Raw genomic sequence first — 21,040 nt, 5'->3', positions numbered from 1 at the left:
GGGTTTCACACCAAAATTAATCTGCAGCAGCAAATGTCTGAAGTACTGGCATCCTCTGGTACAAATGACTCAAAAGTGTATGCAGTATAAAGTGATCATGAAAGTCTTTACAAGTGGGATCAATATCAATTTATCTATATGAATGGCACAAAAACAGTGATGTAATGTTCTTTTTATGACCTTGGAACTTGCCTATAATGAACACTAAACAGAGCAGCTTCTACATCGCTGGAAACTTTGCAGTGAAGAATCGTGACATGTAGCTGAAAAAGCCATTGTTGCACTAGAAGAGTGACCAATGAGCAATAAAAATCAATGGAACATTTCAAAACTTCAAAAAGAAATCTGGCATGATGGCTTAGAATACAAGATGTGTCTGTAACCTATGAGAACAGCCGTTATCTCCTGCTTCAACACACAATAATTGATTTAATTTACAGCTCTGAGAAGAGAGTGTTGACTTTTTATCAGCGCATAAAAAAAAAATGCATTTTATTGTTTAGGAAGTCACACTCTAACCACACAGGCTATGCACACGAACTATTTTGTGGTTATGCATTCCTTTTTCCATGAAACTTTCACGTTACGGCTGTAATACTGGAAACAAGCTCATTTATTTTATAGTGCCAGAGAAAACACATTACAATCCACCACTTTCTCTCTATATCTATCTATCGTAAATAAAGCTATACAGTAAATGGGGAGTGTGGAGAAATGAATAGACTGGACACACGACACGCACTGGTAATATGAGCAGATGCTACACGGACCCTTGATCAGGAAGACTTAGCGGCCATAGAAACAATGCTAGACACAGAATTAGGTGGGCACAGATGATTAACAATTATACCAGGATCAACTCTTCGTAACACACCATAACAAGCACATCCACAGAACACTTACAATTTTATAAAAACTTTATTTGCTGGGGAAATTCTCTAAAGCAGTTGTTTACAGCCCAGATTTTCTGGATTTATTCACAAATTAATTAAGCAATTTGGAGTTCTCAAACTTGGTCCTCAGGACCCCTTACAGTTCATGTTTTCCAGGACAACCGGTAGGTGCATTCATTGCTCACTGACACATTTTAAACGATCCACAGTTGGAGCTAATTATTTCACTTGTGATTCTGTGTGGAGACCTGTAAAACATGCACTGAGTGGGGTCCTGATTAAATAGAGTTTGAGAACCTGTGCTATAATGAGACCTGAAGCATGTGTTCTGTAATCCTTCATCTCCAACAAGATACCATTACCTAGAGAATGGGAGAAAGTCAAAAACGGTCACGGGAGGCGACATATATATTAAGTGGCTGGACAGCAAAACAAAACATTGCTCATGGAACAGTCTTGCCAGCAATGGGTTGGTTTTAAAATAGTTGGTATTCAAATGTGAAGCATTACAAGATCCATCGTGGTATAAGTACATATGCATTTACTGACAGAACTAGTGCTGCTAGATAGGGGTGGGTTAGTTATTTATTATTGCACAGCATATTCTGTTGGAATTTACAATGGGAAAACGTGATGGAGCAAGTTTACTATCTATAGAGAAATAGACATTGATATGTACAATATGGGTAGGTGCTACCTATTGCACAATGGTCCAGCCACATTGTATGAGCAACTCAAATACTAAAACATTCAATAATTAATTTTAAACTCCCAGAAGTGTCCTTGGACCAATGCACGGACAAACACTATACTCCCAAAATTCTAACACTATCAAAATGCACAAGAAAAGATGAACACTGACTAAAAACATAGAAACGTGTTAATTAAAAAAATAAAAAAACAACAAAAACGGTTGTCCACAAGAAAGAAAAAAAACCTGCTGCTAGGGAAAGTGTTCAGCATTATGCACTGACCTAAAGAATTTAAGTGCTACGCAGGCAAACCACAGCAGGGTTCGCAAATACTCGCTATAGCGAGTATTTTACCCACTTTGGAGCACCAGGGACTCATTTTTTATTAATGGCTGGGTCCCTGGGACCCAGCCATTTTGGCGTGCACGCTGTGTTAATATGTGTGACAAGGGCGAAGGGATCTGTTTCCCCCTCAAAGCTGCCTGTAGGAGAGGAGCCTATAGACTCTGCTGGGATTTCACTCACCCTATCCCTCCTGTTCCTGCTGCCATTACTTTTACAATCCTGATTGGTGCAGCACAGGTGTCGCTATTCCAACATTATGCCTTTTTCTAGTATATGTGTATCTTGCTTTGTGTGAGTGGGCAAATTGTCAATTGATTACCCCCCCCCCCCCCCAACCCACAATAGCCACAGTTTTGGGGTGCCCAAATCTATGTTTGCTTACCAAAAAATAGGTTCAGGCTGGCCATTGGCTCAGAGTATAGGCCATATGGAAGAGAGGAGGAGGCTTCTGTATGTGTCATGCTGTGGAAGGGGAGAGGAGGCTTTATTCCGTTGGGACCCAGAAAAGGTCAAGTGGGACCCCGATTTTTGTAAGTGAGGGGTCCCAGGGACCCATCATTTTTGGGGGTTTTCACGATCACTGCACAGTACCTTTTCTGCAGTAATTAAAAACAAAAAAAGCAGCTAAACTTCAAAGAGTGACAGGATTACAGTTCCCAAGGCTACAAAATAGAAAACTATGCAACTGGCATCACAAAAACTCTAATATCAGGTATGTTTATTAGCATAGGCATAGAAAGTAAACTTAACCCTTTATGTCCCATTGTATGCCAGTGAAGATAGTGGTCAAGTAAATGAATGAGGCCCCAAGTAACTCCTAAAAAAGAAGGTTTAGTAAATGTTGGTGTTTAGTACATTGTAGCTCATTCACCAAATTATTGAAATTGATTCTAATGTAATATTTTGATAGTCAAGAATAGGACATACATTTTTGTATCTAAATGGACTTAGGGATTTGAGTGGCAGCCGTCATCACAATACAGTCTATGCCAGAGGTTCCCAAACCATATCCATGGCTCCGCACAGATGGGTAAAACTAACTGACCGAGGTACTAGTAAAGTCACCTGTGGCCAAGCACGGCTATACTTAAAACATGGACCTTGAGAACTGTGTTTGGGAACCTGAGGTCTACACAAATTATTTTTTGCATAATGGGGTTGTTAAGTGGACTTGTCACCTAAGCATAAATCGTAATGCATTAGAAAACAAGTGGACAGGCATGTCATTTTTCTTAGTGCACGGTTTTGCATAACTACATGAAGTGCGGTCTTCCAGGAACATGTCATGTACTGGCAGGAGCATGCGCACTGCACTCCAGGGAACCTAAGGCTATGGAAAGAAAGGCTGAGCTTGGCCCAAGAAACAGAACCACAATCCAGTGCAATGATTCCCAAACGGTGTGCTGTGGCTCCCTGGGGTGCCTTGGGACACATGCAGGGGTGCCCTGGGTTGGTGGTCCAGGACCAACTCAAATTATTAATGGTTAGTTATTTATAAGAAAAACCAGTGCTGGTGGCTGCCAATCATAAAATGTGTACAAACAGAAGCAAATCCTGTACCACAAAACTGACCCTAAGAATCACATATAAACCCAATCTAATACATTTTTTGGCCCAGAGGTGCTGTGAAAAAAATCTGATACTCTAGTGTGCAGTGATACAAAAAGATCGGGAACCCCCTGGTCCAGTGTATGCACATATGCCGTAATCAATCTGGACATAAGCTCTTTAGAGGAACAGTCCTCTGCATACGTTGGTCCCATTAGCACTTTTACCAAGGTACCTAATGATCAGACATTGCGGTAGGTTTCAGCACATACTAATATCACCTGCGAAACTGGCAGCATGTGGCCCCAGCATCCCTGTGGGAAGTCTGTCAGCTTTTAGCACAGACTAAAGTGGTTACAAGAATAGTTTCACAGGATCATCACACTATACAACCAGCTAGCTGGACATTCTGAATGCATTAGAACAGTAAGCGCAGACAGGAAACAGCGTGACTTTGCAGCATATTCACTAAAACTGACATGACTACTTACAATTGTACTCTGCAAATAGACATTACATTGTCTATAAACTCTGTAAAAAGGAAAACTAACAGTGATGTCCGCAATCCAAAAAAAACATAAAAAAAAAAAAGAAGTCTCCTGATGTTCATTTCATAAGATGCATGTACTACAGACAGCCTACACTGCTCCAGACTTCAAATCAACTGTATTTTTATATTAAGGAGTTTCTATAAAAAATAAAATCACAGCTTAAGGATTCACTTTGCACTGAACCAATCACAAAGAAACTAAAGGGGCATACACACGCAGAGATCTGTGCTAAGCAATTTTGCTAAGCAATCTGTGCTTACTTTCTAAGCAATCTAGTCAGATTGCTTAGAAAATAGCACAAATTTGCTCCAGTGTATATGCCACTTAAAATGGAAATTTATATGATGAGAGGTTTGGTAAGAAACCTCCAGGTTTTGTTTTTTTAAAAGCGGCAATCATTTAAACGTCAAAATCAAACTGCTTTTGTAGTGTAAATGATTGCTGCTTTAAAAAAAAAAAAAAACCTGGAGATTTTACCCAATCTCTCATCCTATTACATTTCACCCAAAAGTTCATTAAATTGTCACTATTACCCTCTTCACTACCTTCAAAATCATGGGAGTTTGTGCATCAATGTGCAATTTTAGGTAGGTTTGTTCCGAGTCCCTGACCCTACTCTTTCCTAAGCTCATTGCCGAGACCCAGGAATTGCCAGCTTTAAGAATTTCATAGTTCCCAGCTCGTGTATCTGAAAGAGCCACCAAAATGTATTTTTGCATGTTAATATACAACATATGCTAACAATTACTTAAAATAAAAAACAAGGAAAAAAAAAACAATACAAGCTAGAAATAAACAAATACAACCTAACCAAGAAACATTAAACTGTTCTGTATCCATTTCGGCTATTGCACTGACGCGGAACGGGGTGCAGAACACCACATATCAAAAGTAGAACACAACTAGAAAGATATTTGGCAGTTACAGTAAAGTCGAGAATTAAGATACAGCGAGTATGGATCATAGCGGACGAACAGCACCCACTCTCTAAACAATACATCAAGCATCCCGCTATTACCAAAAGCTTGTACTAGCCATCTCCACAAATGGAGACTGATCAGCAGCAGACAGTAGCACCGTTGGGAATTTGTGGGGACTCTTGCAGAGATAGGCTTACCGTGCAGAATGTTTTCCCAGTGCAAGGTATTGTTTTATACAAACACTGCAGGGGATACCTAAAAAGCAGCCTGTTTGCATGTTATGTCTGTTTTTCTGTGGCATAATGCACAGATATAACATTAATTCATCAAATTAATATCCATATGCCAATTAAACATATATTCTCAAAATAAACTGATATATCAGCAGTTAGTCATTGTGTTGGCTTCACTTAACGCTTCTGCCAAGCTGTAAGCCGTATTTAAACATGAACATGAAAGCAGCAACTGTAGGCAAATATCTAGTAAAATGTGTGTGGTCTGATTATAAAGTTCCAACAAAGAAAAGTAATTGAATTGTTTTCTATGTGCAGGGATATATATGAGACGGGATAAAATCCTGATCCCATGGAATTAGGATGATATAAGTGCTTTATGGGTACGTGCCAAAGAAAAGAGGAGTAAAAGGAATTACTTTCCCATTCTTTGAGTGATAATTCATTGAAACTGAATAACTTTTTTAAATAAAAAAGAAATAAAAAATAAAAAGCTTGCGCTGTACAGTTGAGGGTTTTCTGTGTGAAATATTAGCTACAGCAAGTTTATAACAAAACATGAGGAACTAACGTAAAACGACCCAGTACTGCCACCTACTGCACTCACTACCACCAACCGGGCACGTTCGTTCATGCACTTCGATTAGTACAAGAATTCAGGAATATGCCTTTCTAAATAAGAAAAATCACTAATGTTAATAATTTAGAAACATTGAAATGATCCAACAGACAAGGTTGTAAATGCAAAGGAAAGATAAGCAAAATTTAATAAAACTTTATTCAATAACTTTTCAGGGCTCATTCACACTTATCCACTCTATATTGTTTGGATTTATAGAGTGAAAACAAGAATTCACATTGACCTCTGCGCTCAATGCTACTTACAGTATGCATTCCACAGAAACAAACATTCACAGATCAGCTTTGACAGAAGCCAATTAACCTGACATGTGGAAGTTTGACTGTTTGGGAACCTAATACACGAGTGAACATACATACATACGTACAGTCAAAATCACATGGCCCAGTGGTATAAAGGTGGCAATATCCACCCTTGATGGCATTGTTAGCTACACCAAATAAATGCATTCAAATTATTAAATATATATTACTAGTTTATAATTGGATAATCCCCACCAGTGTGATACATATGTAATTGTGTTACAGAATTTATGGTGTTATAAAGCTGCAAATATATAAATAAGTTGTAAAAATACAAATCGCACCTTCAACCAGAACACTAAAACAATCACTGCATATGCACAGCAAGTGTGAATGAGGCCTCGGGGTTATTACAAACACACACACAATCAGCAAAGTGGGCAATTAATGTATACAGAGGGTAGTACTGTATTTCTCACTACCAATTGACATTTGTATATAAACATCGTTACAGTTACTTAATTGTTTTTTAATGGCAAAACATGACACACAAATGAAGACATGCTAATGAACACAAAAAAAAAGTATTTTAAAAACAGAATTAAATTACGCTGTTGCACAACATGGAAAACAGTCATCTGGAGAACATAAACTTTAGACAAAACAGAATGTGGTTACAATTTTAAATGTGGTTACTATTCTAAACATTTAAAGAAATTTAAGACACACTTAGCTCAATTGATCAGTGTACTAAGAATAAAACAACTGATAATGGGAATGAAAACCACCTGGAATCCCAGAGAGCGAAAAGGCCTTATTGTGGCAGTGTTAAATCACATATCGATTAGTGGTCAATATACCATGCTTAACAAATGTTGCAATGTATCTGCTTTCTGTACTTAACAGAAGACCAGAGTAATGGAATAAACAGAAGATGCAAATAAGTTCCTTATTCCATGATGGAGTAAGGAACTCAAAAAGTACACTTATGACAAAAGATTAGACTGTCACAAGCAATGAACCTGGCCAAATATATAAAGTGTACAGAAGCCCTCTATGATAAATGTGTTCCTTTAACTGCAGAAATAAATCTAGCTGGGATTAGAATGTCAGTGAGGCCAATATTAATAAATCTAGCAGCAATAACATGTATTCTATACATAGTACAATACAAAAATTTAAGTATGTTCTGCTGGTATTGGGAATAATGTACAAGGCATGACATTCTGGGTCCGATCGTACAAGGAGAATGACACACCCACCACGGATACACAGGAGTAAACGCCACCAACATGTCAAAAAATCTATGATACAAAGGGAAGGCTAATATAGTTCTTGGAGTAAAATAAGCATTTAGGAAAATATAAGTTTCTGCAGAAAGTGGCATCTGGGGTTGCTAGCTGATTCACCAGACCTCGATACCACGGGACACAGCGACCATTACAGACTAGTGGAAGACCCCAATACACACCATAGGACACCAAGAGATAGTGACCATTACAGACTAGTGGAAGACCGCGGTACCCATGGTACACCGAGATAGTGACCCCGACACACCATGGGACACCAAGATAGTGACCATTACAGACTAGTGGAAAACAGCGATACCCTAATACACACCATGGGACACCAAGAGATCGTGACCATTACAGATCCCGATATCCTAATACACAACCTGGACATCATTAGGCAAATTTACGAAGATTGGAGTTCGGTAGAAGGTTCTACTTATTTAGCACATTCTAGTAGAAGATATTAGGATCAGATTGGTTGCTACGGGTAACATCCCATATTCAATAGAACTCCCATGTTAGCAAGCTTACAACCCATGGGAGAGTGACCATTACAGGGTAGTGGAAGACAATGACACCAAATTATGCACCCTGGACACCAAGATAAGAGAACCGTTACAGGTCAATGGAAGGCCCTGATACCCCACAGGTCAAAGGTGGAATGTGACATTATCCTAGCAAGATGCAGGCCACTGGGTCCACAACCCAACCTAAGTTTGCGAACTAACAGACACGGGACCCCGGCTGAGGAATGCAGTCCTGAGAACCCTGTTGCAGAACTACAGGCTCCAGCTTGCTCTGCAATGTCAGAGTGCTGTAGAGCAAGCTGGGACCGCGAGCAACAGGTACCTATCCTCCCACGGCGGTGCCCAGGTGAGCGGAAGGCTGCGGCACTCACCTGCAGGACCAGCGGCTCCGGGTTGAAGGCCAGGGTGAGCAGCAGCTGCATTCGCTCCGTGTCCTTCAGGTTCTTGAGCAGGAAGCTGCCAGAGTCCTTGGTCTCGGCGTAGCGCCGCACCAGCCGGTCCAGTAGCCGCTGCGAGGGGCAGTGCACCAGGTCCGACCAGCCTTCCACCACGTCCGGGGTGAGCAGCCGGACGTCCCCATTGAGGCGGGCGAAGTTGCTCTTGTAGATGGCCTGGAGGAGGTCGCAGCGCGGCCGGTTGGTGGCTTTCTTGCAGATGCGCTGGTCCAGCTCGGCCAGCTCCTGGTTGGAGCCCAGGCGCTTGAGCACGACGCGGCGGCTGCCCTCCCGGGGCTCCCCGTACTGCGCGAAGTGCACGTTCTTGACGTTGAAGAAGTCCAGCAGCCGCACTCTGCCCCAGCCCTCGAAGCTCAGCTGCCCGTTCATGAACTTACGGCACCAGCTGCTGCCGAAGCACGCCGGGCACTTGTTCAGGCTGAGGAAGCGGCGCTCGGTCAGCTCGTTGCGCTGGAAGGAGGCGAGCAGCGAGTGCGTGTTGAGCAGCATGATCAGCAGCAGGCTGGCCGCGAACAGCAGCTTCACGTAGCGGCACAGGCGGCCGAACTTCAGCGACACGAGGCGCAGCATGCTCCCGCTCTCCGCCCGGCCACCCTCCCTGCTGGGAAGGGGGAGCGGCGCTGTGTGACCGCCGGCGGGGCCAGCTCGTAGCCGAGGCCGCAACTGCGTGGGCGTCCGGGCCGGTGCGCTCTCCCCTCTTCTCCTCTTCCCCCTCTCGGTCCCCGCGCTCGGGCAGCTCTGAACTTACTGACTGGTTGGGTGGGGGGGATCCGGAGCCAACAGCCGATGGGAGGGGGCGTGGCCGATAGCAGGAACAAGGGGGAGGCTTGTTTGTGTCACGTGATGCCGAGGAGGATATGGGTGGGGGGGGGTGACGGGTCGGCGTCGCCATCTTGGGAAGGGCAAAGTTTGAAAACAACACTTTCTTTTGAACGGGATGCGTTTGCGCCTGTATTAGGGATGAATATCAGAAGTTCACCATGAAATAGGTGGGCATCCGCCATCGAATCTTCTGATGCGATGGTAACTGCCAATCGTGTCAAAATAATTCAATAAAAAAAACTCATATGATTTGTGCATGTACATTAAAAGCACTTTTTGCACATACACAAACATCTTCAGTGTGGCCACACATGCACATAACCACTGAATCTTGGGTTGTTGGGAGCAGGTCCATCAGAACACTATCAAATGTTTACCATGCAATGGTGGCAAACATCTAAATGCCACCGGCGAATGGTAAAACTACTACCATCGTTACAAAAACATCAATGGTAAGAGAACATAGCAAAGAAATGTCCATCACGTCTGTATGTAATGTTCATACTGTCTACTAATTCAGGGTGCTGTATCAAGCCTTGTAAAGAGGACACATAGCGATTTTGCCCATATGAGCCTTTCAGATTCCAGGGGCAATATTGACTAAAGTGCAGATTGGTAGAACTGGCATTATTGCCCATGTCCCATCGCATCTGATCGCACATATGTATGGGCAGCATTAGAGTTACCGGTTCTTGTGTAGTTTCACGGCGCCAGCATGGCGCCGTGCTACTTCCGGGTTGTACGCTCGCCAAACTATCTAAAATAAAGGCTCTTATTCTGGTCGGTGCTGTAATATCCGCGTGCGTTCGTGCCGCCGATGTTTTGTGTCTGCGCATGTGCAGAGGCGTCTCTGCGCATGTGCGAACGGAACGCACGTCCAAATTCCGCATGAAATGTGTACACTACGAACAGGGGGTGGAGAGGGGAGTGAAGGGCTGTTTGGGCTCATTACCATATGCATACGCCCCGCGTTTCATGGGCGTTCCCATGCAAACGCTGGGCGTACGTATGGTAATGCGGCCGTGACGCACGTGTAGGGGGCGGACATATGACATCGCCGGATGTCAGCTGCCCGCCCAGATCCCTGCTTTTGCACGGAAAAATGTCCGTGTGGTCTGAGGTTGCGGGAGCTGGTGGAGCACTCGGTCCTGCATTCGATAGTCTGCGACCATCGAATGATGGGGGAGGTTCCATGAGATGGAGGAGGCGTATTCCGTGAAAAATACACGTGCGGTCCGTTCGGCCAGCTTATTACCGCGTACGGACGGAGTTGGCGATCCGTATGGAAGGCGGGGTTTCACACGCACGGTCCTGGCCGCATAATCGGATCCGGCCGCACCGATCAGAATAAGGGCCAAAGTAACTTAACTCCATGCCAACGTGGATTGTTCATACCCCCACTATCCACGTTGGCATGGAGTTGATTTTAGATAGCTTGGCGAGCGTAGCGAGCCACGAGCCCGCACCCCTGTCCTAATCCCATGTGAGACACGGCATTTGCAGTCTGAAAGTAGTATGACCAAAGGTAATTTAAATTCAGAATGCTGCACATGAGCCAGGGACATGGTATGCGGCCTGATGACGTTCTCCCATATGACAAATCTAAAAGTGTGGGAGAGGTGTATCAAACCTGCCATTGACTGAGGCAACCAATCAAATCCTAGCTATGATTTATCTTGTAAAATTTTAAAAACAACAAGGGGTATATTCACTAAAGTGTGGGATTACAGGTAGGGAAGTGTTGGCCACAGCAACCAATCAAAGTTGTGCTGCTAACTTTTAGAATGTGCTAGATAAATAAATGTAATCATACTATCCCTTTAAATTTGGACGCACATGCATGACAGGTTCTGTGGCTGAATAAAACCAGATGAAATGCAGAATTGAAGTCAGCCAAAGAACCGGTGTAATTCATCAGCTTCACAGTTTAAAGGAATGGTTGGTAACTCGGTACTTGTGTAGTTTTGTTATGTGCTGGTTTAAGACCAATAACCATTTTTATATTTAAGGATAGAAGAATTCATTTAGTTTGTTTTGTGACAAAGATTTCTTCTTGTGGCCTTTTAGGATTATAAAAGTTATAGGTATGTGTATATTTCCATATGTACACATTTGCAAAATATAATCCTAAATGATCTTAAAAATAGTGCATAAAACATAGTTTATGTCCTTAATACCCCTTTTACACCAGAGGTTGGACCCATGATATTACTGCTCCAGTCCGGGGCGGGGCTCGGTGTAAATGGGCTGAAAAAAAATAACACGGGTACTGTTCCCCGGGAATCTGACCCGGCAAATGTTCAGGGTCGGACACGCGGCTTATACGGGGCTCAGGGTGGTGTAAATGGTCATTATCCGGGTTATTTGGCGGGGAGAAGGTCGCGAAGAGCTGATTGGTGCTTCTGCGGCTCTGGCAGATTATGTAATCTGCCGGAGATCCGCACAGGGCACATGACAGCGCATGAAGCATCACAGCAGCAGCAGAAGCAGCTTTACCACGCTGTGTGCAGCCTGTACCCTACACTACAGCAACCGTCTGTGCTGGAAGCACTCTGCCCAGTGTGTTTACAGCCTCATCTGTAGCAACACACGCTGGCTGTCACGCAGTGTGTCCCACAGCATCACCCTCAGCCTGACTATTTGGCAGAACCCACCCCCTCCCTTTTCCCTTTCTTTTGATCTCATCTAAAAAAGCCCAAAAGGTCAGTTTTTAATGACTCCAGCAAGGAAAGACAGGGCTGATCCGTTTTCAGTGTAAAAGGGCATTACGCGGGAATAACCCAGATTGAAGTGCAGTGTAAATGGGGTCTGAGGCAGGGCATGCCCTGGCAATTTCCCATGTTCAATTTCCCGGGTCCTACTCGGCATTCTGGTGTAAAAGTGGTATATCTGTGTGTATCCTATTTATGTTGATACTAAATAACCATAAATAACATTAGTTCAAAGAATGTTATGGGACAGGGGTAGGCAACATGCGGCTCTCCATCCCAGATTGCCTTTATGCACTTTTGAGGCATACAAAAACTGTGCCTGGGGATTCTTGGATTCATAAGTTCCACATCAGCTGGAATGCCAAGTATTGCCTTTCAGATGCTGGATTTAAGAGGGCAATCATCTTAAAATTTTCTTTTTTATTCAATATTAATGCTTGTTTCAATCCACTGTCCTAAACGTCTGCAAGAGGTGAGGACTGTGAAATGAGTTTAAAAAAAAAGGCTTAGTTCATATATATCCCGGAAATTGGGAAAGAAGAGTTTAAAAACAAAGTCAACAATACAGGGGCATACCTTCAAAGCCGGAATGGCCAGGAGGCTGCGGAAAATTGGGTTCCCCTCCTGGCCCCCCTGTAAGGGTGGGTGAGCCTCCTGCATTTACCCGGACCCCCACATAAGCCCCCTCAGCCCCCTCCTCTGCCTGCCAAATAGCGGCATTCCTAGCTCTACGGCATACTTGTCTACTTTTGAAAAACAGTTTAAGGGCGATCATAGTTGGTAGAAAAATGTTGCACAGCACCCCATTGAGGGGGCGTGTCATGCTCTGCCCAAAGGGTGTGTCTAGTTCCATATGTATGGAGAAATAGTGATAAGAGACTGTGAACGTGGCACCTAGAAGCGTGGGTGTGTACTGCAACATCTGAGAGGAATCTTTAAAAATATTTTCTATCAAAATGTAGATGAGCCCCAAAGCAGTTAGTAAGAGCCACTGTACTTGTAAAGTGCTGGGAAACGGTGCTGATGAGTCAATGTAAATGTATCTGTCTCTCATTCCTTTCTTTCCCAAAAATGTAACAGTGTAATGTGGGCTAGGTAACATGAGGGAGATTGCTAGACTAATGAGGGAGAGCGTGAGATTGCTGTTATTTCAGGGGGTCTCCTGCAGAATGCAGAAGGGCAGGCAACTATGCTCTACAGGGAGGGAATGGGGCTAAAATTACGCAAATCATGTCATTTTAGTCCCAACACTACCTGCAGAGCCGCGGATTGCAGCATTTACTGTAATTGGGATGGAGCTTTATCATTTATCATCACCACTGTATCATTAATGATGAGCTCTCATCTGAACATGCAGTCAAATCTGTCTATGTCATCAACTATTGCATGAATCGGCCCATAGTGCATACACAATGAGCGATTTTACAAACAATATCATTAGCGGCTACATTCCAGGCGGCGATGACAATCTTTGCGCTGAATTGTGCCATCATAGCCCCGCCCCTGCTTTACAATGGCAGTAATATGGTCATTGTATAGCAGAGCAGCAAAGACGTGATCACACATCCACACCCCTACACCTTTGACAATACTATGCCCTTGGTTGTGTCGACTGGACTGCTGGAATGTCAGCAAGTATACGCCTTGGAATACCTAAAGGTGCGGTCATTGCAATCTATCTTATAACTGCCATAAACAGTGTTTTATCAGGAGAGGGGGAGAGTGAGCATTCTCCCCTTGCGATAGTGGTGTGGGCTCCCAACTTTGAGGGCGATTCAGACCCACTCGTTGTGGGCCGAATTCATTACCCAAGCTGATTGTTGTGGTTTGCCCATGCATATGTGCAAATATGCACATGTGCAAATGCCCGGAGAAAACGCCTTCGGCAGGATTCGCGATTGCTGGGGCTTTCGCTCACCGGCAGGGGGCCGGTGCAGGAGACCACCCAGCATTTTATGGGTGCACCCATAGAAACATAGGCATGTTGATGCCTGCTTGGGGCAGGTGGCTGGGAAGAGGGAGCGGCACTGTGTGACCGCCGCCGGGGCCAGCTCGTAGCCGAGGCCGCAACTGCGTGGGCGTCCGGGCCGGTGTGCTCTCCCCTCAGCGCCCACCCTCATTTTGGCCATCTCCATCCAGGATAAGTACAGACTTACTTTCATCCACAAAGGAAGGAAAAATCATTCGACTGTGAGTGACCATTGAATGATTTTTCCTCCGGGCAGCCGCATGTGAGTAAGCGTACACATCTGCTCCCATGCTAGTGCGGGATTTGGTCAGCAGTAGGGACAGGTCTGAATCAGGCCCTTTGTAACAGTGCACACTGCAACCATTATAGATAAACCAATGGCATACAGTAGTATTTTCCATGAACAGTCCTGGGAGTTAAACGTTTGTCCCTGAAAATGTCCTTGTTTATTAATATCCACTAGATTACCCAATATAACATTTTCTTTTTACAGAATGAAAAATGCAAATATCACCATTCATTTCTTATTCTCACAAGTTATTGAGTAGTTGTAATTGAATGTATAATGTATAATGTGTATAGCACACGTGTTCAGTAAAGATGACAGTGGTTGTGGTCCTCCTACATCAGACAACACCATATTGCATGTAGTTGTGCTTTGCTTCACTAACGCAGCAGCTTAATGTCCCTTCATTCTGGGTTCATTATCCCTCTTGTACATGTCGGCATTCTGACTGTTAAGAAGCCTACTTTGGAGGTAATTTAGACCTGATCGCATGGCTGCGATAATCGATAGACTGCGTATGCATACAGCTTGTAGTACGTATGCAGAAAGGCCTACCTGCAATAAAATCCTGATCATTTTTTTATTGCTGGCCATACGCAGGGTGACTGACAGGAAGTCAGCATTTGGGGGGTGGTAAATGAACGTTTTCTGGGAGTGTCAGGGAAAACGCAGGCGTTGGGCTAGCACACAGGCTTGCACGAGACATGATTTTACTCTGGATGGGCAACAATTACCTGATCGCAGAGCTCTGCAATTTGGCAGCCGTGCCATCAGGTCTGAATAACCCCCTATATCCCAAAATCACATTTGCTCTGCTGCCAATTTCATTATTTTCAGGGAACAAAACTCAGCCACCGCAAGACAGTGTTGGATATTTACCTATCTTCTTAAAAATGAATGTTCCTTGTAAGACGCTTAATAAAAAGCATAACGTTGACTTTACACCTTTCTATTTATTAAATAACAAAAATCATAGAGGCAACTTTGAAACAGTCATGGCCATAGATGAAATGTATTAGATCAGTAATCAACAGAGAACTGCTAGCTACTAAAGAGCTCATTTGTCTACAGGAGCATTGGAAAGTGAGCTAAATAAAAGGTACGGACCTCAGAATAAAGATCACCAGCAATGAGAGATCTCTGCTAATGATAACAGCTGTTCACAGATGGAAGCAGTCGGCTATGACACTGACTTCATTTGACATCTATAGACAAACCAGTTGTCATACAGTAAAAACAGAGTACTTCTTATGCTGCCATGTACAGCTACAGTAATGCTGGGTACACACCAGGACGACTAGGGCACGATTCTGTCAATTTAGATCCAATTCCGACCGGTTGTATGCAGATTGTATGTACTATCGTGTGTTTTTGACATTTATTTGATCCGATTCCGATCAAATGCGCGTTCACGCCGCTCGTTTGGTCGCATCTTTGGTCCTACGTGCTGCAGGTAGGATCCGTCAATCCCAGGCCGACCGACCGTCAATCGTATGCAGATCGTGAGTGTTTTTTGCCGCCTCCGTCGTCCGTCCGTCGGTGCGTCCGTCGTTTGATCCAGCCTATTTGAGTGGCATTTCCTAAACACTCCCCCGGCGCCATGTTTTTCCACATAGCAAACAGCGCTGGCGCAGCAGTTGGACTCTCCTTCTTGTCTCATCTCCCAGAACAACAACCTGGTATGTTTGCACTCCCAATGCTCTTCTATGCATGCCCACTGTTGCCACCAATGTATATAGTGTGTATAAAGCACTGGTTTGGCAACCGTGCACCCGACCATGTCACTGTTTTTTTTGGGTGGGCCCCATGTCTGTGTGTATACATATAACCAATGTCCACCATTGCAGTATTCCAAGCACTCCTCTCTGCTAGGCCCCATTCACCTGTGTGTGTGTGTTTGTGTATATATAGATATATATACATAAACCATTGTCCACCATTGCAGTATTCCAAGCACTCCTCTCTGCTAGGCCCCATTCACCTGTGTGTGTGTGTTTGTGTATATATAGATATATATACATAAACCATTGTCCACCATTGCAGTATTCCAAGCACTCCTCTCTGCTAGGCCCCATTCACCTGTGTGTGTGTGTTTGTGTATATATAGATATATATACATAAACCATTGTCCACCATTGCAGTATTCCAAGCACTCCTCTCTGCTAGGCCCCATTCACCTGTGTGTGTGTGTTTGTGTATATATAGATATATATACATAAACCATTGTCCACCATTGCAGTATTCCAAGCACTCCTCTCTGCTAGGCCCCATTCACCTGTGTGTGTGTGTTTGTGTATATATAGATATATATACATAAACCATTGTCCACCATTGCAGTATTCCATGCACTCCTCTCTGCTAGGCCCCATTCACCTGTGTGTGTGAATAGCAATCTGCACAATAAAATGTATAGTGGTTTTCATAAAAGTTTATTAACATTTTAAATACTTAAAACATAAGAACTAGGTAAACTGGTAACTATAACTATAAAAATTTAAATATGAAACAAAACATGGGTATAACTATAACAACTAAAATGGTTTTATCTTTTTACAGTCCCAATGTCCAACGCAAAGGAACAAGAGTTTTTGGAAGGGTTTATTGAAAAATATCGTACACACGAATGCCTGTGGAGAACCAAATCCAAGGAGTATTCAAACAAAATTAAAAGAAACCAAGCCTTGGAGGAGTTGGCACGCTACAGTCTTCCATTTCACCCAGAGGCCAATGTTGAATGGGTGAGGAAACGCATCCAGAATATGCGCACGGTGTTCTTAAAGGAACACAAGAAGATGGAGGCTGCAAAGAAGTCTGGTGCTGGAGTCGACGAGATGTATCAAACATCGCTCTGGTACTATGACCGGTTGACATTCACCCTCAGCCAGGAGTCGATGAGGACAGGAGTAGTCCTTATGGTCGAACAGGAAAACCAAGAAGTCGCGGCGCAGGAGGAGGAGGAGAATTCGCAGTCTGCATCGGTGAGTCTATTTTTTTGGCTATCTAATTGATTCCTCCTGCCAATCCACAGCGCCCTCCCCATTAAAGTAGGCCATGTACTCTGCCCTCACCTGTTTGGCTCGTGCACTCCCTGTGTAGCGTTGTGTTGGGGTTTGCAAGGAGGATATCTGCACTACCTCCTCTGGCAGTTCTTGGTCTTCTTGGAGTGCTGTGCCTGTAGCCCTTTGCTGTGTGGCTTTTCTGCGGAGCAAATTGTGCAGGACACAGCACGCCGTGACAACCCAGTCAATTTTGTCCACCCTCAGGTTAATGGCAGTGTGAAAAATGCGAAACCGGCTTGCCAGGATGCCAAAAGCATTTTCCACAACACGCCGTGCCCTGGATAGCCTGTAGTTAAAGATCCTTTTGTCATGGTTCAGGCCCCTTTGCGCATATGGCTTCATGACATGCTCGTGCAGGCCAAAAGCCTCGTCAGCCACAAAAACAAAGTTAAGCCCCTGTTTAGTTTCCTGGACAGACGGCAAGTGAAGGGTGTTCGCTATGAGCCTTTCGTAGAACTTTGTGTCCTTGAAAGTGCCACCATCCGATGCACGGCCATTCCTTCCTACATCCAGGAAGATAAACTCATAGTTGGCATTCACCACAGCCATTAGTACAATGCTAAAATAGCCCTTGTAATTAAAATAGTAGGAACCACTATTGATAGGCTGGGCTATGCGGACATGTTTGCCATCAATGGCTCCACCGCAATTTGGGAAGTTCCATCGCTGTTCAAACTCCTCTGCGATGACTTTCCATTCATTCACGCTGGTAGGGAACTGAAATTAGAAGTAAATAGAATTGATTAGTAAACATGTTCAATTTTTTTACAGCTTGGTGACTACCCACCTGCAACCCCAGACCTATCTGTCCTATCTGATAATGCATGCACATCTAACGAAGTTCCTACTCCGGCACGCACTCCGCCACCCACCCTGGAACCCACTCCACCACTCCCCCGTGCCAAAAAAATGCGTGGCAAAGGAAAAAAAGGAGAAGCAGCGGCACATGAAGAATTTATGATGCGGGCACATCAAGTCCTGCAAAGAAACCCGGACAAACATGACAACTACTTCACTTATGTGGCAGAGTGTGTTCGCAACATGGCTCCTGACCAGCAACTTACTTTTGAAAAGTTATGCATGGAGTTGGTGTATAATGGCAGTTTAGGGTATCTCAACAGTGGCACTAAAATAGTTGGCATTGGTAGTGCACCAGACACACCACTGTCATTAGAATCACCAGTGCCTACTCCGCCTGCCACCGTAGCAGGCCAGTCGAGCACAATTCCAACACATACCCAGTCAACACCTACACAGCCTTCTCAACCCCCCCAGTACCGTCAATTCTACAGTTCTTTACTGATAGAAGATCCAGAGTGTCCTGTTTTTGAGGATCTGTCTTAAAAAATAGGCTACTTTATCATTTACCATCGACATGGTCTCAGCTGCAGGTATGTGATGGCCACTGCTCACATGGCGTATGGCGCACATCAATGGGGCCGGGACCATTGCATCTGCGCCATGCGCCATGTGGGCCGCAGCCTTTACATATCTGCAGCAGACATCCTCTGCCACACAAGGGCCACAGTGTGTATTTTTGTTTATTTATATGCTGCTACCTGTACCTGCATTACCAGAGGGAGAACAGGATTCTCCTCAATCTGGATAGCAAACTCCATTTATTGCCCTTTTTTCTTTGCCAATAGTATGGGGTACTGTGCGGCAGACATGGTCTCGGCTGCAGGTATGTGATGGCCACTGCTCACATGGCGTATGGCGCACATCAATGGGGCGGGGGCCATTGCATCTGCGCCATGCGCCATGTGGGCCGCAGCCTTTACATATCTGCAGCAGACATCCTCTGCCGCACAGTACCTTATCCCTACTGTTGTAAGGGCATGTTCCAGAAGTTACCAGAGTGTCTTTTGTCTTGGTTTTCTACATATATGCTGCTACCTGTACCTGCATTACCAGAGGGAGAACAGGATTCTCCTCAATCTGGATAGCAAACTCCATTTATTGCCCTTTTTTCTTTGCCAATAGTATGGGGTACTGTGCCGAAGACATGGTCTCAGCTGCAGGTATGTGATGGCCACTGCTCACATGGTGTATGGCGCACATCAATGGGGCGGGGGCCATTGCATCTGCGCCATGCGCCATGTGGGCCGCAGCCTTTACATATCTGCAGCAGACATCCTCTGCCACACAGTACCTTATCCCTACTGTTGTAAGTGCCTGTTCCAGAAGTTACCAGAGTGTGTTTTTTGTTTTTTTATATGCTGCTACCTGTACCTGCATTACCAGAGGGAGAACAGGATTCTCCTCAATCTGGATAGCAAACTCCATTTATTGCCCTTTTGTCTTTACCAATAGTATGGGGTACTGTGCGGCAGACATGGTCTCAGCTGCAGGTATGTGATGGCCACTGCTCACATGGCGTATGGCGCACATCAATGGGGCCGGGACCATTGCATCTGCGCCATGCGCCATGTGGGCCGCAGCCTTTACTTATCTGCGGCAGACATCCTCTGCCACACAGTAGCCCGTACTTATTGGGAAAGTTTAAACTGGGTCATACATACTTAAATCTTTATATATAGTGTGTGTTTTTGTACAATATCTTTTATATATGGTATTATAATATATTTTTGTTGACACAATCTATTTACTATTTTACATGTTTTAACCATGAAAGGCCTAAAAAACCTGTTTCTGTCCTAGGCCTAAATTATAAATAAAAATATTTTGTTTGCACAATAAAGTGCACAGTGTATATTTCATCCTTACCTTGCAATACTGGTACTGCAGCACCTTCACAATGGCTTTGCAGGTCTCCGGGATGATGAGGCCCAAAGCTTGCGGGGAGATGAGGGATCCAAACTTTAGGTCAGCAAGAGACCGTCCTGTCGCCAGAAACCTCAGGGTGACCACCAGCCGTTCCTCAGCAGGGATAGCCATGCGATACTTGGTATCCTGCTTCTCGATGTGGGGAGTCACCAGACGCAGCAATTCCTGGAATGTGGCATCATCCATCCTCAAGAAGTTACGGAAATCGTCTGGGTTATTCTCCCTGATGTCCCTGAGCAGTGGCATGTGCGAACGAGTCTGACGCTGAAGTAGCCACTGCTTTGTCCAGCATGATCTTTCTCTCCTGCGCTGGGCTCTCTGACGCCTGAGCTTCAAAACTGCATAATAGAGCAGGTACTGTTGCTGGTGACTACCCATCACTGCATTCTCCATAGTGCAGGGTTAAAAGACACTTTGTAATGGCAGGCAAAACAAAGTAATGTGTAAATAGCTATGTCCAGCGTTCAGCAGGTATAAACCAAGCCTCACTAGTAACAAAGCAGAAATACACTGGTTTAAAATGGCTGCTGCTATTCCTATCCCCCTCTGCTAGTCCTCCCCCTCTGCTAGTCCAGCCCCTTCAAATTTCAAAGGCCCATCTGACGACGGTCGCATGTGTTCTTGCAAAAAAAACAAAAACCAGCGATCCGACCGTCTTAACGACCATCGCGGGCGCATCGGGATCGGATCTAGATCGTTCCGCAAAAAAACACAATTTTTGCTAATCGTTTGCTGGGGACTGCCTGGGAGCTCCCGGGAAGTCCAAGGGAAATCGTTCCATGGTCGTCTATCGGTCGTGAACGACGGTGGTCGTCCTGGTGTGTACCCCACATAAGTGGCTCCACTTATCCATCTGTATTGCCAGTGTTGGACTGAGACATTATATACCCACCAGAGCAATGCAATGACAGGGGCCCACTGAAGCGGCTTGACCAGCAGTTGGATAGGTGCGGTCATCAACTGGAGGAGCATGGCCAACTGGAGGAGCATGATCACTGAATAGATGCTGTGCGCATGCAAGTTATTCAGCATTCTGAAGGGGGAGGGGAACCGGGGCTGCTCAGGGAG

General features: G+C 44.6%; 2 protein-coding genes across 2 annotated transcripts in view; one reads left to right on the top strand and one right to left on the bottom strand.

The window, feature by feature from the left end:
* The window catches only part of DIPK2A (divergent protein kinase domain 2A), a 38,976-nt gene extending 29,828 nt beyond the window's left edge, over positions 1 to 9,148 (bottom strand). The window contains exon 1 of the mRNA XM_083178001.1: positions 8,255 to 9,148. Coding sequence (XP_083034127.1) covers positions 8,255 to 8,908 — 654 coding nt within the window. The 5' untranslated portion in view covers positions 8,909 to 9,148. The remainder of the gene's footprint in view (positions 1 to 8,254) is intronic.
* Positions 9,149 to 15,968: 6,820 nt separating this feature from the next.
* On the top strand, positions 15,969 to 18,852 carry LOC146062716 (uncharacterized). The gene is made up of 2 exons (XM_083174766.1): positions 15,969 to 17,104; positions 17,957 to 18,852. The coding sequence occupies exons 1-2, from the start codon at positions 16,688 to 16,690 to the stop codon at positions 18,527 to 18,529; spliced, it is 990 nt and encodes a 329-aa protein (XP_083030892.1). The 5' UTR covers positions 15,969 to 16,687; the 3' UTR covers positions 18,530 to 18,852.
* The last annotated feature ends 2,188 nt before the right edge of the window (positions 18,853 to 21,040 follow it).

Source organism: Crinia signifera, chromosome 3, assembly GCF_055691185.1.
Source record: "Crinia signifera chromosome 3, ASM5569118v1, whole genome shotgun sequence".
In the NCBI taxonomy this organism is placed as follows: domain Eukaryota; kingdom Metazoa; phylum Chordata; class Amphibia; order Anura; family Myobatrachidae; genus Crinia; species Crinia signifera.
Note: the sequence above shows the minus strand (reverse complement) of the source record. Positions and strands in the feature narration are given on the sequence as shown.